The sequence below is a fragment of the Rhopalosiphum padi genome, chromosome 2 (genome assembly GCF_020882245.1).
Source record: "Rhopalosiphum padi isolate XX-2018 chromosome 2, ASM2088224v1, whole genome shotgun sequence".
NCBI classification, from domain to species: domain Eukaryota; kingdom Metazoa; phylum Arthropoda; class Insecta; order Hemiptera; family Aphididae; genus Rhopalosiphum; species Rhopalosiphum padi.
The window spans coordinates 54,294,813-54,307,947 of NC_083598.1; the positions used below are offsets into that span (position 1 = coordinate 54,294,813).

General features: G+C 25.7%; 1 protein-coding gene across 1 annotated transcript; it reads right to left on the reverse strand.

Annotated features, from left to right (window-relative positions):
* Nucleotides 1-2,280: 2,280 nt before the first annotated feature.
* On the reverse strand, nucleotides 2,281-4,293 carry LOC132922987 (protein archease-like). The gene is made up of 4 exons (XM_060986749.1): nucleotides 4,097-4,293; nucleotides 3,059-3,083; nucleotides 2,659-2,863; nucleotides 2,281-2,571 (listed from the first exon to the last, which is right to left on the reverse strand). The coding sequence occupies exons 1-4, from the start codon at nucleotides 4,146-4,148 to the stop codon at nucleotides 2,392-2,394; spliced, it is 462 nt and encodes a 153-aa protein (XP_060842732.1). The 5' UTR covers nucleotides 4,149-4,293; the 3' UTR covers nucleotides 2,281-2,391.
* Between the last annotated feature and the right edge of the window lie 8,842 nt (nucleotides 4,294-13,135).

The following is a 13,135-nucleotide window of genomic DNA, read 5'->3' on the forward strand; positions in this document are numbered from 1 at the left end:
AACAATCGATACAGATAATGATCAATGATAAAACCATAATATGCGTATTTACAGAGGGGGGTTAGTGGGCACTGGCCCCCCGGTGTACTGCGCTTGAAAAAAAGTTAATAGAAAAAATAAAGGTGATGCTATTCGTACAGATTTTTGAGGAATGGTAAACTCCTAAACATTTAGGTAATCCTCTACAAAATAATATAATACCTAATAAAAAAATATGGCTATTTTGTTTGGATGCAAAGCAAAAACTAATGGTATATAATTTTGATTCTTAAAACTATGAATAGTAAATAATTGCAGAAAATATTTTGTACAATAATTAAATGTACCGTCTAATATGTATAATTAAGATCAGCTGTATTTAGTTATGATCATTTTTAGCTTTTTGAGCTTTTCAATTCAAAAATGTTAGTGTATAGGATATTACCACTATTTACCAGAAAACACCCGTCGGCTGTTGCTATTTTAAAAATGCCAATAATTGTATTGCGCATGCGCATATTGACGGACATATCATTTTGAAAATCCTCTTCCGAAAACCCCATATCAAATACTCTGTATAGAATATTTGCCCATATATCAATCTGAAATCATTGAACTGAAATATTTCGTGTCACTTTTAAAAAGAAACACTCAAACACACTGTAGAATCGTTAGACCAATACAGGCAATACACCATTGCTAAGTATACCTAATATCGTCCTAATCTAAAATAAGTAAAATAGGTATATAGTTTGTAAATTGTTTTAATAAAATAAATATAATATTTATTTCAATAATTAGACACTACCACAATGGAAACATTATATTATTCAATTTCATAGGTATCCATAATCACGAATAAATAAAATGAAAATTTACAGCACCTAAGACTTAATGATTGTTTTACTAAAATATATTTGTCAACAGTTACTTTTATAAATTTTTAAGGGGATTAAATTAATTAAAAATAGGTACATAACTGCTTATTGTGCCGTATTTGTTTGATATATATTTTGTAATATTTGATTCTTGAAGTATTTTTTTTTTTTTTTACTGATATTATGTACGTATTACTTAAAGTTTGCCAATTTGGGATTTTAACTTTTAACTGCAATAAAAATTTCTATTATCTTTTCAATAACATTCAGCAGTTTATTGTTAACGAGTACCTAAGCAACAAATAGTTGTTAACAGAAACAATGTGTTATAAATGATATAATATTATACCTAAACTATATAATAGGGGCTTGCAATGGCGGCATTTCAGTTTTATAATAGGGATGCCAAAATTTAAGCAGGCAAATTTTTTTTTTGTCAGGCCACTTTTAAAAATAGAAGATACAGTCAATACAGATATGGTTTATGTGTAAGTCGCTTGTATGAGGTTAAATTCTTGAAGGGTATATTTTAATGAATTCAAATTATTCATTAATAATTTATTTGCCTTTTGGTATAGATCCTAAAATATTTAGTATAGGTACTTACATTTAATCAATGCAATTTATTCCAAATTAAATTAATAAATTAAATTTATTTAATAACATATTATAATAAATAATAATAGGTACTATATTCCATACAAAATACATTAGTATTTTAAAATTAATTATGCTATTCTAGCTTATACCTTCTAGTTTTTATTTTAGAAAATGTATCTACTGCTTTGGTTAATCAATGATCATAGACGTTCGAGTATAGTTCATGCTATAATCTAATAAGATAAGAATCTAAAAATAATAAATATTATACATTATTATTTATTACCCATCTACATACATAATAACATTATACTATATATTTATATTTTATACCTACGCATTACATAACAATTAATAATATATTTTAATTTTTTACTCATGGGCCATAGGCCATCGCCCGTGCGCTGTCAGCGCATTGTAAATTTTAATCCAAGCCAATAAGACTCTGAAAAAAATAAAGGAGCCATAGTATACCCTGCGCCCCCCCCCCAAATGGCGCTCATGGGGGATTAGGGTCTGGCATAAATCGATCCTTGTGTTTGCACACCACTTTCAGCGCCTTGAAGTGAGGAAAGTGAAAATTATATCATCAAAAATTCAATAAGAGAGGAGGTAATTTAAAAGTGTCTAGAAATTTGTCACCTGAAGGAAAAAATCCTTTGTAAGGTCCTTGACAGTGTTTTTTGTATGCAAAACAATAGGGTGAGTCAAAGAATAAAGAAGAATTCAAATTGATACAAAAATAATAATATTAAGAAGAGCAAGAGAATATATTATGGATCTGGATCAGGCTTACTATACTATTAAATATTAATGCTTTCAATACATAATATAAATTAATATATTTAAAAAACATTAGCTTTTTTATTTACAATGATCTTATAAGTTATATTAATTATAACAACATAATAATAAACAAAAATCTAAGTATTTATTAAATATCCAAAATTACAAACACTTCACATTTTCCTTCATTTTCGTGTATCTGCATATTTGAAAATGTTATAGCTTTAATTTCTGTACCTTGAGGATGTTTTCCAAGTTGAAACTCTTCTCCGAAGCCTTTAGCTTTAATTTTAAATGTTGTTGTGTCAAATTCTTCTATTTGTACTTTCTAAATAAAAATATTACACAATAATTATACATAGCACAGTAATTGAAAATTTTCAAATTTTCAAAACAACTGGACTAAATAGCTTACTCTAGCAATATAATTAGGTTCAGCACTAAAAATGAACAACAATTCATCAAGAAAATTATACAAAAGAGTCATCATGTCGTGACCCTCAACTTCTATGTCATATGACTCTTTCATTTCAATGTAATCCACCTCTGTCATGTAATGAAACATAGCATTGGCACATTGTTCAAATGCTTCAGATAAAGTATTTCCCCATGCATGTATTCTACAATAATAAAAAAAATATTTATAATCTTAAATTGTTGTTATTTGACATTTGTAAGTATAATCTAATGCAGGGGTCTTAAACTTAATTTTTATTATAAAAATAAGATTTATCGCAACCCAAAAACAGGTTGCGACTTGTGACCCACTGGTTGAAGACTACTGATCTAATATATATTTTTAATTTAATACTTACTGAATATCTGCTGTATGGTCCAAATCTGAAACAAACATGTTGATTAGATAAAATTTAATTATATTGTAATTTAAAACCAATATTATTACTGTAATAACTTAATGAAACAATTATAAAATGTTTTAAGGTACCTAATAAGGAAATGCATGACTAGTTTCTTTTAAAATTACAACAATTGTCTGGTAATGAATTAAAAGGAAGAATGGAAATAAAAGGATATAAAGTACTGATACCTCTTAACTTTTATACTCTTTAATAATTTTAGTTAGATATTAAATTATCAAAATGTCTACAGTTCTATCACAAATGTAATTAATTTGTATTATTTAATCAAGTTAAATACTATTTTAAATAATATAATAAAAACAATTTTTAATTCTTTAAAAAAAATACTACTTCACATTTGGCAATGTTCAATATACAATATAATATAGACGATAGAATAATTTAAACCTAAATGTGTATGATAAATCTTTTTACTTGAAAACTTACTCATTTTTAAAACTAATAACAGTAATAACAAACTAATTATGATTTTTTATCTTATAAAATATAGTAATTGACATGGCTCATCCTAAATGGTAGGTATTAACTATGAATTGTAATGTTGTTTAATTATTTTTTTTATTCGGTTTAATAAAATTTTTGATATATCTTAATACTTGCTAATATTTAAAAATTCAATAAATAACTATTTAAAAAAAATCAAATGATGAATTGTAGTGTAAAATATAAAACTTTTTTTTTCTTGAAAAATTGAGTACAATAGCTAGAAACTTCCTTTCTAAAAACACTATTTTCTTTTAAAAGGAGTAATATACATTTAATTTTTCTGTAAAAATAAATTAGCAATAAATAAGAATAAACAATGGCTATATATAATACATAAAATATATGTGATCTAATTATTTAAAATTATAGTTTTTTTTATGTTCTACTTTAGTATTGATTAAAGAAAAAATTAGTACACAAACTAACTTACATTTGTGATCTAACCATAACTAGGTATATTACAAAAACATATTTGATAGGCCTCACATTCATATTTGCATTCCGGTAAATTCCAGTCTTCTTCTTTAATGTCACCCATGTCAAAATATGAATTTAATATAATATATTATTTTTCAATGTAGTACAAACTAACACATTATTTTAGATAATATAAAAATTATTTTAAAATATATTTTGTCATGTACTAGAATACCTACGAATTATGAATTATTTGTATTTTATATTTTATCAAGTTGATAAGTTAAGTTATCAATACCTAACAGTATCATAATTCTGTTATCGCATTAAAAAAACTACGTGATATACGTGGTGAACGGTCACATAGATCCCTCGACAGCTAGATCTCAGTGACTAACTGACGCAAGAGGATCCAATTGACGCGAGATTAAAATGACGCGACGCATGAGGATCTAATTGTCGGGGGATTAAAATAATCATAAGGATTTTACAAATTAATTAATTTTGTAATTAGTATTATTAATTTTTAATTATCAATGTATTTAAATGCTTTTACGACTTTACGTTATTACATCATAGTAACACTAATATAACAGTTGTTATCTAGCATAAACCATATAATTTTTGTTTAATACTTTAATAGACAATTAAAAAATATTTTCTATTATAACCTAATGTTTTAATAATACACGCATAAATAATTTCATAAATAAAGCTTTCATAATGTTAGGTTTTGTTTATACATCTAATAAAAAATTAAAATTTAGTAACTGAAGTTACTGAACATTTCAATTCTCAGTTAAAATAGCCATAACTCATGTCTGGTCACCATCTTATGTTTTTTTATATTAATCAGAATAGTACCTATATAACTATTAGTACAACTATATAACTATAGCTACTATTATATTATTATTATTGCTTAAAAGTTTTAACTTTATTCATATTCTCACTCCCAGTCTCAGAGGTTAGTCGTAAGTCCAGTGGCGCCGATCTATATATTTCATGTTAGGGGAAAAAAATGCTGGTGTTAGACCCACCTAATACTAAAAAAATGTTTAGTTAGTAACGTTCGAATGGTACTATATTTAATTCTAACTATATACATACAAGATAGGTACTGTATAACAAACTATTTTTGATTATCGCCCACCCACCCATAAATATTTCTGTGGAATTTTCCCTAGTTCATACCCGTGTTCGGCGCTATACTGTTAGTACATATACCAAATTTGAATATTGACAAAACTGTATATTTTAACGAAAAATAACGATTATATAGGTATAATTATCTATTTTGTTTTAAGTTATAACAAAAATATTATTTAAAGACACCAATTCGTGTATTATTATTAACACTAACAGAGAAGTATTCAAAATATTATTTAGATTAGTTTTAAGCTGTTTATGCCATACATTTATTAACACCTGCAGTGGCGGCTCGTCAGGGGTCTTTGAGATGGCGAACTCACCATAAAAAAAGGTAGTAAAGCAATAAAAAAGTTTGAAGAAAATTGTAGTACCTATAATTTAATATTTTTGTCTATTTGGAAAATAATTATGATGGTTTACGATATTAATATTGATTATTGATAATATTATAATATTTTTACATTAATAATGAGAAGACGGGTGTCATTCAATAATAATACGGGCGAAAAATATCGATAACAACAACTAATTACTAATTTATGCGATGCCAATGGCAGAAACTTTGAAAGAGTCTAGTCTCAATGTCCTGTACAACATTTATACAATATCTACCCCGCCCTCCGCCTTGCAAATAAAATTTGTAAGTACATAATTGAATCTCTCGAACGGCAGACTCCCGAATAAATTTAAATGTCTGGCTAATAATAATAATATTACAACATAATAATACAGTATATAATCTATGGATTTGGATCTATCATATTAATATTAATCTATCATCTATGGTAATCATCAATCTTCGCTATTCGTCGGAGACGATTGACGATTGTAATAATTTTAACAGAGAAAAAAATTGACGTACAAATCGTTAAACCGTACTTTAATAAATATAATATTTTACACGCATATGCCGTTTTGTTCAGCTTATTTATATGAAATATCTCAATATCTTTAATTCGAAACGTGGTAAAGACGGACGAGGAAAGGTGTTCCTGGGTCGGCGATGTGGTTACTGAACGTATGGACATTAAATATGACACAACTAAGTTTCACAAAAAAAATCGATGTTTACGTGAGTTTGATTTTCTATAATTTTGGAGCTTTAATTTACTTTTTTAGACATAAAATAAGTACATACTTATTGCACTGGACAATCTGCTACACGCCGGGTGACGTATACGTATGCATATTTTATTCCCGAACGCGCGATGCATAAAATACGTGAAATCAAAAATACATAATCGTCATATTAGTATATTACCAGACCCATTTTATATAATAATTTATATTTATATTAATTGTATAAATAGCATTTTTCATTTTTAACTGGCCGAGTACTTGACTAATATAAGTTTTTTTTATCCCTAACAAAAATAAAAAGTTTTCTGAAAAGACGCATTAATATTTTTTTATAATTGTCTGAATTTTGAATTTTGATGACATTATTAGATATATTTTATTTCATATTTCTGTGAAAACTATTTCTGCTCAACCGATTTTTGTTTTTTTTGTAGTAATTTAAAAACGAATAACTATAGTTATTTGAAAATTTCAACAAATGTTAATGTTTGCATTTCTTATACATATAATAATTTTCAAAATATTTTGACTATACACTTATAGGATAAAATAACAATAGCATAATACCATAAATAGATGCATTTATTATATATATATATATATATATTAATATCGCAAATTATCTGAGCATATTAACATTAGAACCTATTGATTATTTTAAAATCAGTAAAAAATACTAAATAGTATGAGTAGGTAGGTATTATTCCTAAACAGGACGGTACCGAAACGGGAATGATATAGTCACATGTGTATATTATAACGAGTCGAATGTGAATAACTGCTTGTATTTAGAAATTAATTTTATTGATTTTGTAAGTCCTTCTTTATTTATACGTAGATCGTAGATCATAATCTATTAACTATTTAGTATGTAATATTAATTGAATGATTCAACTTTTAAATATTTTTAAAATTATTAATCATTTATTACAACCAACCCGTAAACTGCTGTATAGCTACTATAGACTAGGTTAAGTATGTCACTATAACGAATTTGTACAATTTGAATTCAATTTTCAATGTATAATAATGCATTAAAGCATTGTGTACAATGTAAAATTATGCTGGTCGAAGATGGTCTTATTTGTTGGTGAGAAATTTTACCAAACAACTATTGAAATAATAAAATTATAATTTAAAAAAAAATTCAGGATATACAATTATTATGGTTTAACGTATGAAATTAATTAGATACCAAAAGTTTCGTATGCAAGACAGCTGAAATATAATAATAAATACTATAAAATCACAAAGAGTTCTATTAAAAAAAAAAATTATAATATTTTTCATCCATGGCAAACGACAATCGTTGTCATTTGTAGGAGACTATTAACAATTCTAATAATTGTATTGAACAGTCGTAAAACAACAGCCTATAGTACATGACAAGTATTCTCATTTTCATTTCATACTGTTTATTTTCATAAAAATGAATTTTTATTCTCATTTAGAATCACGATGAAGATCGATATGAAGAAAATTTGCAGTTTATTCGGCGGCGGTGCACTACTACGTATAGACTGAAGATTGACACAATTCGGTTTCCCGGGAACAGTCTACGATTACGTAAGTTTTTTTCTTATTCTTTTTTAGGATTAAATTTACATTTTAAACTTAAAATAAAATATATTTATTTATATGAACAATCGGCTACCCGGACGATGTAATCGACGTAAGCACATATTTTATTCTACTATTCACGCCGAGTGACGTATACGTATGCATATATATTTTATTCCCCAACGCGCAATGCATAAAATACGTGAGACCGTAAATACATAATCGTCATATTACCTGCAGACCCATTTTATAGAATAATAATTTATATGTATATTAATTGTATAAATAGCATTTTTCATTTTTAACCGGCCGAGTACTTTTTCACCCCTAACAAAAATAAAAAGTTTTCCGAAAAGACGCATTAATATTTTTTTATAATTGTTTGAATTTTTAATTTTTAAGACATTGGATATTCATTTTATATTTCTGTAATAACTATTTCTGCTCAACCGATTTTTGTTTATTTGTAGTAATTTAAAAACGAATTACTATAGTTATTTGATAATTTTAACAAATGTTAATGTTTGCATTTATTATAAATATTATAATTTTCAAAATATTTTGACTATTCACTTATAGGATAAAATTAACATAGCATAATACCATAAATAGATGCATTTATTATATATATTAATATCGCAAATTATCTGAGCATATTAGTTAGAACTTATCGATTAATTTTAAAAACAGTAAAAATAGTATGAGTATGTATTATTCCTAAACAGGACGGTACCGAAACGGAAATGATATGTGACTATATGTGTATAACGAGTTGAATGTGAATAACTGCTTGTATTTAGAAATTAATTTTATTAATTTTGTAAGTCCTTGTTTATTATATGTAATAGATTATAATCTATTAACTATTTAGTATGTAATATCAGTTTAATGATTGAACTTTTAAATATTTTTAAAATTATTAATCATTTAGTTATGCTAAACCGTATAAAACCGTTATAAAATTATAATTTAAAAAAAAATTCAGGATAATATACAATAATTATGATTTTACGTATGAAATTAATTAGATACCAAAAGTTTCGTATGCAAGACAGCTGAAATATAATAATGAATCCTATAAAATCACAAAGAGTTCTATAAAAAAAACATCATTATAATATTTTTCATCCGTGGCAAACGACAATCGTTGTCATTTGTAGGAGACGATTAACAATTCTAATAATTTTATTGAACAGTCGTCAAACAACAGCCTTCAGTACATGACAAGTACACTCATTTTCATAAAATATTTCAATAATTCCATTCCGAAGCGTAAAGAAGACGAATGAAGAAATAAACTATAGCTGTTTCTTCGGTGACGGTGCACGTTTGAACTTTAATATGGCACAGCTTGATTTCGTCGAAAAGCGTCGAAGGATACTTACGTAGGTTAATTTTCTTATAATTTTGGGGTAGTAATAAATTTACTATTTATACATAACATAAATGTTTATTGACTTCTACAAGCTGTTACCCCGATGACAGATCTATATTTGATTTTCGACCGTCCAGTCCAACCGGTCAGCAACCAGCGGGTTATTGTATATACGACCCGTTTTAAATTCTAAAACACTGTCATTTTTTTTTTAATTATATTTTATTATTTTAAAGTTCTAGATAATATTTTTTTTCATAGCAAATAATTTAAGAATATAAAATTTTTATTTTTGTCTGGTCCGCAAACTGTTTTTAATTTGTGAATATGGCATGAGAGTTCTAAAAGGTTAAAGTTAAAAAATAGCCAAGAATAAAATAAATTCGTCAATTATACCTTGGATCCTGGACGTAGCAATGAATCTATATTGATTTTAAATTTATTTAGTTTTTTTTTTATCTGTTATGAATTCTTGTAGCAAATATGATATATTTAGTAGTTTGGGTGGTTAATAGTAAAATAACATAAACAATTTTAGATCTTGTCATAATATCGGAAAAACTGGAATCATTACGCTATATATACTTGTATAATTTCGACAAAATTAATTAATTTAATAAGTTTCAGTTCAAAAATGCTAATCATAGAATGTTGAAAATTTTACCAACGTCTACATTATGATTTCCTATACATTGTATAATTATAAAAACATTTTAACAATTTTAAATAATTAATTTTTTTTTTTTAAGCCGATATAAATTATTGATAGCAAATATGATTTAAAATTTAATACAATGTTCCTCATCAGTCACTAAATTACTGCAATAAAAAATGTTTTATAGTCACGATATTATATTTTTATAAACGTTTAAAATCAAAATTTTTTCTAAATCTATACAATTTTTAAATTATTTTTTCATCAGATATTTATATAATATTGTCTTTTTATATACAAATTTATTAACATACTAAATCTCATTAGTTTTTTTTAACCTAAAACAAAAATAATATGTTTACTGGAAAGTCACATTATTTTTTATGACTATTTGAAGTTCAGTATTATACCTATAACTTATTAAATGTTTATTATACACCCACCCTAAAAATAAATATTTTTTCTCAAATAATTTTTATATTTTGTTATAGTTCAAAAACGAATAATCTTAGATACTTAAAACTTTAATTAAATTCTTATGAGAGTATTTCTTACAAATAGTATTTTTTCAAAATATTTTGAAATTATGTATATTTACGATATTATATATTTTGTTATTATTTAAAACATTATTTGTAGGGACATAAAAGTTTTTTGTACATGTTATACTATACGTACACAAGGACATTTTTGACATACGTAGATTAATCTTAAGATATTATTTATTCAAATTATTTTACGAAAGGGTTGTATCTATTGACTCAAAAGTATATAACAACAATATAATACGATATAAATTATATTTATTATTTATACAATATTATAATAATAATTATGATTTATGATTAATGCAATGTTTTCGAAAAAAATGTAGCTTGTCAAACTTTACACAAAAAATAAAAAAATAAAATACTTAGCAATATCAATCGACAATCAACATATAATATTATAAGTCATAATACATCAAAATTATACTTATTAATGAAGGTTGACTGACTGTCTCTTTCAAATTCAAATTTCACACACTAATTACAGTAATAAACTTAATCACTAATGTATAAAGCAACACTGTAATAATTACTTCTTTATCTTTAATTTAATGTAATTTTTGATTATTTTGTAAAATGGTACTGAAAATTGAATTCCTCAAAGCATTGACTAGGTACTATTTGTTACATGAAACCATAATAAAGGAAATGTATGAATTTGTTTTTATTATGAAAGGTGTCTTCAGATATTTATGTAAGTTTACATGTAAAAATATGTAAGATTAAGTTAAAGCACTGCGTGATTAAAACCAAAAGTATGTAGAAATAATAACTCAGAAACATAACGATATTGATCATAAATCATAGTTCTTTTTTTTTAAATATATATAATAATATAATTATATTTTGTTTAGTTCACTATTTTTATAGATTAAATAAAATAATTTGTAATCATTTTCATTAGAATAAAATATTAATACTTTGCAAATCTATAAAGATTTGGTCTATAGTTTAAATGTTTCAATATGTTCATATGTCAAACAGCTAAAATAGAAAAATAGATTGTATAATATCACAAAGAGTTCTATAAAAAAAAAAACCATAGATTTATCATATTATAATATTCGTCATCTGTGGCATACGACAATCGACGACATTCGTCGAAGACGATTAAAATTCTATAATAGTCTTAATGAACAGTACTGAAGTACATGACAAATATTCTCATTTTCATTTCATGCTGTTTATTTTCATAAAAATGAATTTTTATTCTCATTTAGAACCACGATGAAGATCGATATGAAGAAAATTTGCAGTTTCTTCGGCGGCGGTGCACTACTACGCGTATAGTCTGAAGATTGACACAACTCGGTTTCACGGGAACAGTCGACGCTTAAGTAAGTTTTTTTTTATTATTCTTTTTTGGGATTAAAATTATTTTTTAAACTTAAAATAAAATTTATAAATTTATTTGAACAATCCGCGCTAGTCGGACTACGTAGTTGATGTAGATGCATATTTTATTCTCCAGGGTCCAATGAAAAAATAGTACACAATGCCTACTTATTTTACTCATTAGTTATAGTAGACAAAAATTGTGAGAAATAACAACCATGTATTATTCGCGATTATATTATATTAGAATAGTAGTAAAATAGTATACCTTAGATCCTGGACGTGGACGTAGCGAAAAATGTATAATGATCTTACAATTATGTAGTTTATTTTTTGTTTGTCATGAATTTTGTAGCAAATATGGATCAATTTGGTACTTTGGGTGGTAAATAGTAAAATAAAACAAAAAATTTCAGATCTTGCCAATATATCGGAAAAACAAAAAAACTGAAATAATTACGCTATATCCTTATATAATGTCAACCCGGAGGACGATTGGCAGTATCATTAGGAAGCTGATAAATAACGAAAAAAAGTGTCGCAGGGCTGTGTTTGTTTAATACTATAATTTTTTGAACAGTAGTACAGTATATTATGAATATTTACTTAAATTATATTTTATTTTTATGGTTTTTTTTTTCAGATAATATACTGTACTACGGTTTTAGGTGTTCTTTTTATTTTAATAATACGTTGATAAATTACCAATTTTTTCAATTTTTTTTCTTATCACAAAGCTAGTTCGTCTTTGTGTATGTTTAAATTTATATTTTTTATAGTTATTGTGCTGTTTAACTTTCTTATAAAAGAGAGTGAGGAATTAAAAAGGTGGCCACCGAACAGAAAGTTAAACAGCAATATACTATAATCTTTTTAGTTCTTGTTTACATTTTTAACTGATATATTATGAATATAGAATTTCAAATTAATTTAAATTCAAAAATAAAAGAACACCAACATTAAACATTAAAATTTTACTATAAGTTTAAATTACATTTAATCAGCACATTAGTTGAAGTTTTATAGGAACCGAACATTTGGCTGGATCATGGACTACCCACCGACGGAGAATTTGTCACAAAGCTGATGGGAAATGTGTCGGCACTCGGCTTCGTTTCAACCCGGAGGAAGATTGGCAGCATCAATAAGAAGCTCATCTTAATATCAACTGTCCAAAAGGTTTGTTTGTATTATATTATAATTTTTAGAATCGTAGTAGGTACAGTATACTATATATAAATATATAATATTTATTAGTGAAGAAGAATTTGTCACAAAGCTGATGGGAAATGTGTCGGCACTCGGCTTCGTTTCAACCCGGAGGAAGATTGGCAGCATCAATAAGAAGCTCATCTTAATATCAACTGTCCAAAAGGTTTGTTTGTATTATATTATAATTTTTA

Excerpts from the sequence above, each read along its gene's own strand:
- LOC132922987 (XM_060986749.1), bottom strand. The coding sequence starts at position 4,148 with ATGGGTGACATTAAAGAAGAAGACTGGAATTTACCGGAATGCAAATAT. Across the intron at positions 3,084-4,096 it reads ACCGGAATGCAAATATGAAT|ATTTGGACCATACAGCAGAT; the intron begins GTGAGGCCTATC and ends TGTTTGTTTCAG. Across the intron at positions 2,864-3,058 it reads GACCATACAGCAGATATTCA|AATACATGCATGGGGAAATA; the intron begins GTAAGTATTAAA and ends TTATTATTGTAG.